At 33.5% G+C, this 4,170-nt stretch overlaps 1 protein-coding gene across 1 annotated transcript in view; it reads left to right on the top strand.

Annotated features, from left to right (window-relative positions):
* Window positions 1-948: 948 nt before the first annotated feature.
* Window positions 949-4,170, top strand: part of LOC106105642 (helicase POLQ-like) — a 9,014-nt gene continuing 5,792 nt past the window's right edge. Inside the window, exons 1-6 of the mRNA XM_013286066.1 lie at window positions 949-1,773; window positions 2,166-2,344; window positions 2,524-2,715; window positions 2,799-2,880; window positions 3,094-3,293; window positions 3,885-4,031. Coding sequence (XP_013141520.1) covers window positions 1,089-1,773; window positions 2,166-2,344; window positions 2,524-2,715; window positions 2,799-2,880; window positions 3,094-3,293; window positions 3,885-4,031 — 1,485 coding nt within the window. The 5' untranslated portion in view covers window positions 949-1,088. The remainder of the gene's footprint in view (window positions 1,774-2,165; window positions 2,345-2,523; window positions 2,716-2,798; window positions 2,881-3,093; window positions 3,294-3,884; window positions 4,032-4,170) is intronic.

Below are 4,170 nucleotides of genomic sequence, written 5' to 3'. Positions count from 1 at the left end.
GGTCTTCTTCGAAAAGCAACTATTCCTCACTGGCAACGCCCAGGACACATACCATTTTTGGAATGTATCGATTAGAGAAGGCCTAGGCTTTGCTGCGCACGATATACAACATGGGACGCTGAGATCCACATCACCAAAAATCTTTGGGTGAAAGAGGGATTGTCCGACATATACTTGGCTTACTGGATTCTCAGGTGCATACGATTTAGTCTAATGTAAACACATGCACGCATATTTACGTATTTGTACAAAGAATTTGATCGTGCAATATTACCTAATTATTACACCACAAAAATGGCAGTTGTCCAGGAGTCCGATTGTGTAATTCGTACCCGCATCATGAATTACGTCATTGGCATTTAGCAGGGACACATTGCAAACAAGTACACAAGTACTATTAAATGTGGTTGTTCCTTATATATTTGCTGAGATGCACCCAGCATTTCCTCATCATGTCATGTCAGCATATAAAGAAGAGGTTTTTATGTGATCTCCTTTGCAACAAAAACTGTTTACAACTTACTTTATTATTTATCTCAGTTTCGTGTGAAATTGATCTTTTGTTAGCCGACCTTTCTCCAACGATTACTTTCATGACAACGTAATTATTTTGCCTGTGAGTAATGAAATCTGTATTCTAAAAAATTGATTACTTCTTGCTCCATATTTTTTCTAATAAGAATAGGAAGAGGGAGTGAAATTGATTTGGCAAGGGAGGGGATTTAAAAGGGGAATTACCTTTTTCTGTACATTTTCTCCTCTGTCTATTATAAGCTGTAAACTACAACTATTTAACGATTTGTTGTATGTATTTTTTTATACGAATTAATTAAAAGTATTTTATATTTAACTTTAAAGGTTATTTCTAACAAAGACAAAAAGCTAATTTCTGAACACAGATAGTTATTGCCAATCTTGTATTTGACATTGACAGACTGACTGACAGATTTAATGGCATTGTCAATGTCAAATTCAAATGTTAAAATTATGTTTATTTTGTTTATGTTGTAAGTATTTTTAAAGTAATCATATGCGAATTAGTTTCTTTAGGTAAATGTGATATTATGTAGTAAAATAGTAAGTTAAAAATGAACTGTGACAAAAATCTTGACGTTGTTTCTACATGTAATACATCAACTCCGAAAAGGCGGCGACTGGGAACTAGAAGAATTTTAAGCGAAGTGAATAACAAAAATGATTTATTTACGAACTTTGTCAGACCTCAATTAAGTACCAAAGGTCTAGTTACACCAGATTGTTGTGATTCACCTCCGTTGCCTTGCAATCAAGTAGAATATTTAAGTGATTCGGGAAATAATACTAGCGACGACATAAATTGCCTACCGGATATTACGGAATCATGTTTTAGTGAATATGTTGAAAGTTTTACATCTCTTTCAAATAATGAAATAAATAAAAAAAGTCCAAATCTAGTTAAAGAAATAGATAATGGATCCAAAGACATGTTTACATCGAAATTAGAAGACGAAGTTAGTCCAAGTAAATGTAATGAAGACATATTAGAGAAACATTTCAGAGATGAAATCAACGAAGGTTTTGAAGCAATCAATCAATCAATTAGTGTTATTAAAGATATAGACAACTTTTATGAAACAAAAGACTCTTTTCTATTGGATATTCCTGATAATTTTACACAAACAGAACCAAATGATAAATTAAAAAATAATGAAGCTATTAAAGAACATTTTTATCAGTTACCTATGATAGTGAAAGGTTTATTTAAAACATATAGAAATATAGAAAAGTTATATGGTAAGTTAATTTCTAATAAATGTCTTTATGAAGATTATTTTTTATAACTACCTACAATGAAGCTTTGAAAAAATATTAAAAACAAGAAACAACCATCCTCCCAGAAATTTTTTTATATTTAGTAATAGAAACTCTCAATTTATAAATAGCTGAGTTTTACCATAATGTAGTAAACTCTGCTACATTGTAGATTCATATAAAGGTAACAATTACCCTCTGTAACGCGACTATTCCTAACAAATTTAAAAAGACCCCCTATAACATAATTTCTAGTTCTGCACTGTTGAAATATGTAGGGGTTTCAACTGCACAAATTCCTATTATGTGGTCCGAAAACTGCATAGTTTACTGTAATTATATTATTGAGGTCAAGTTGCATGTATGTGTTACAGATTGGCAGGAGGAATGTCTAAACTTAGATGCCATTCAGAATCGGAACAATTTGATTTATGCATTGCCAACGAGTGGAGGCAAAACACTTGTAGCGGAAATACTAATGCTACGTGAAGTTATTAATAGGAAACAGAATGTGCTATTTATTTTGCCGTTTGTTGCTATTGTACAAGAAAAGGTTATTTTTATTTTATTTTAGTTTTGAATTACAAAAGTTTGAATGGATGTATGGTTGCTAATCACTAATTTGGATAGATAATAAAATAACTGAGCTACTTACTTGATAAAATAAGTTAAACACTTGATAATATCTTTTTCAAAGTTTTGGTTTAAAAGTAAATTGTCAAATTATTTCAGATATGGTCTTTATCACCGTTTGCGCTGCAATTAAATTTTTTAGTAGAGGAATATGCGGCAGGTAAGGGACACATACCGCCTAAGAAACGCAGAACAAAGAACAGTATTTACATCGCCACTATTGAGAAAGGCTTAGCTTTAGTTAGAAGTCTCATAGAGTTGGACAGATTGCACGAAATTGGTCTAATAGTGGTAAGTATAAATTAAAAAAAAGATAAAATAACATAATATTAAAATGACTTACAAACTTCAACATGTTTGTAATTTGAATGTAGGTGGATGAACTCCATCTGATAGGCGAGGAAGGTCGCGGCGCAACACTGGAGTCTTTATTGACGATTGTTAAGTTTGCTAATCGTAAGTTATAATCATATTTACCTAGAAAATAGAAAATGCTGGATGAAAAATCAATATTTTTGTCAAAAAACAGAATTTAAGTCCAGTTATTTATTTTACTATGTAATCGGAAATATATGTATTTTATTATGTTATTTAATTTTTAAAATATCTTGGTCAAACGCAAAGTTATATGTTAAAAAAATAGAAATTATACAAGGCAAATTTCCATAGGCAACATCCAAATAGTAGGTATGAGTGCAACCATAGGCAACTTGGAAGAGGTAGCGGAGTTTCTGAATGCTGAAGTGTATCAGCGGGAATTCAGACCTGTGGAGCTGACGGAGTATGTGAAGATAGGAGACATGCTGCACAGGATCGTGTGGGGACCAGCCGGCATGGAGACTGTGCCGGAGAGACAACTTAATTATGATGTAAGTTTGTCTATTTTATATTGTTTTTTTTAATTATTGTATTAGTAGATTATTATACCAACTAAACTCTAAGTTTGTGCTAGTGTATGGTTTACGATAATAGTCGAATGGCGGGATTCGAAACCATGACCACATGATCACAAATCCGTACTCATATCGGTGCTTGTGTTCTTGAATTAACAAAAATTTAAAGCATTTATTTATAGTTGATTAAATAATCGAGTCAATAATTGAGGACATATTTAATAAGGCTGAGTGAGGCATCATTAACTTTTGCAATGTACTGTACATTGTACGTGGAAATTTGCAGTGCTTCACTTACAGAATACCTATTTACCTTGTTCCTAGTAAGGAGACAAACTCCGCCATATATATAAATACCTAATTAGGTAGTTGAGTTGTGCAAACAACGTGATCACAAAAGAAAAACAATTACCACTGACCGACCTTTTTTCCTATAGACAATTTTAAAAGTTGCATCCTATAAGTTATTGTTCTGTGTCGTCTCAAGTAAGAAACGTTTAAACGATTACAGTTTTTATAGTAGAAAATCGCCAGATTCCCAGTGTACATATATGTAGCGATGCTCAGTACACGAGCGCGGCGGCGCGGCTGGACCCGGACCGGCTGGGCGGGCTGGTGGCGGAGGTGGTGCCCGCCGCCGGCTGCCTCATCTTCTGCCCCACGCAGCAGAACGCGCAGAGCGTGGCCATGCTGCTCTGCAAGATGCAGAGGAAGTGAGACACTCTATAGTCATTCATTTCAGAAATTGAGTAGAGGCAAAGTAAAACAAAATACACGAAAAACAAAACAAAACAAAATACACCAAAAACAAAATATTCTCAAAAAAAACAGTACACTAAAAAGTAACGAAATA

This window comes from Papilio polytes, unplaced genomic scaffold (assembly GCF_000836215.1).
Source record: "Papilio polytes unplaced genomic scaffold, Ppol_1.0 DF822733.1, whole genome shotgun sequence".
Taxonomy (NCBI): domain Eukaryota; kingdom Metazoa; phylum Arthropoda; class Insecta; order Lepidoptera; family Papilionidae; genus Papilio; species Papilio polytes.
This window is presented reverse-complemented; position numbering and strand designations above follow the sequence as displayed.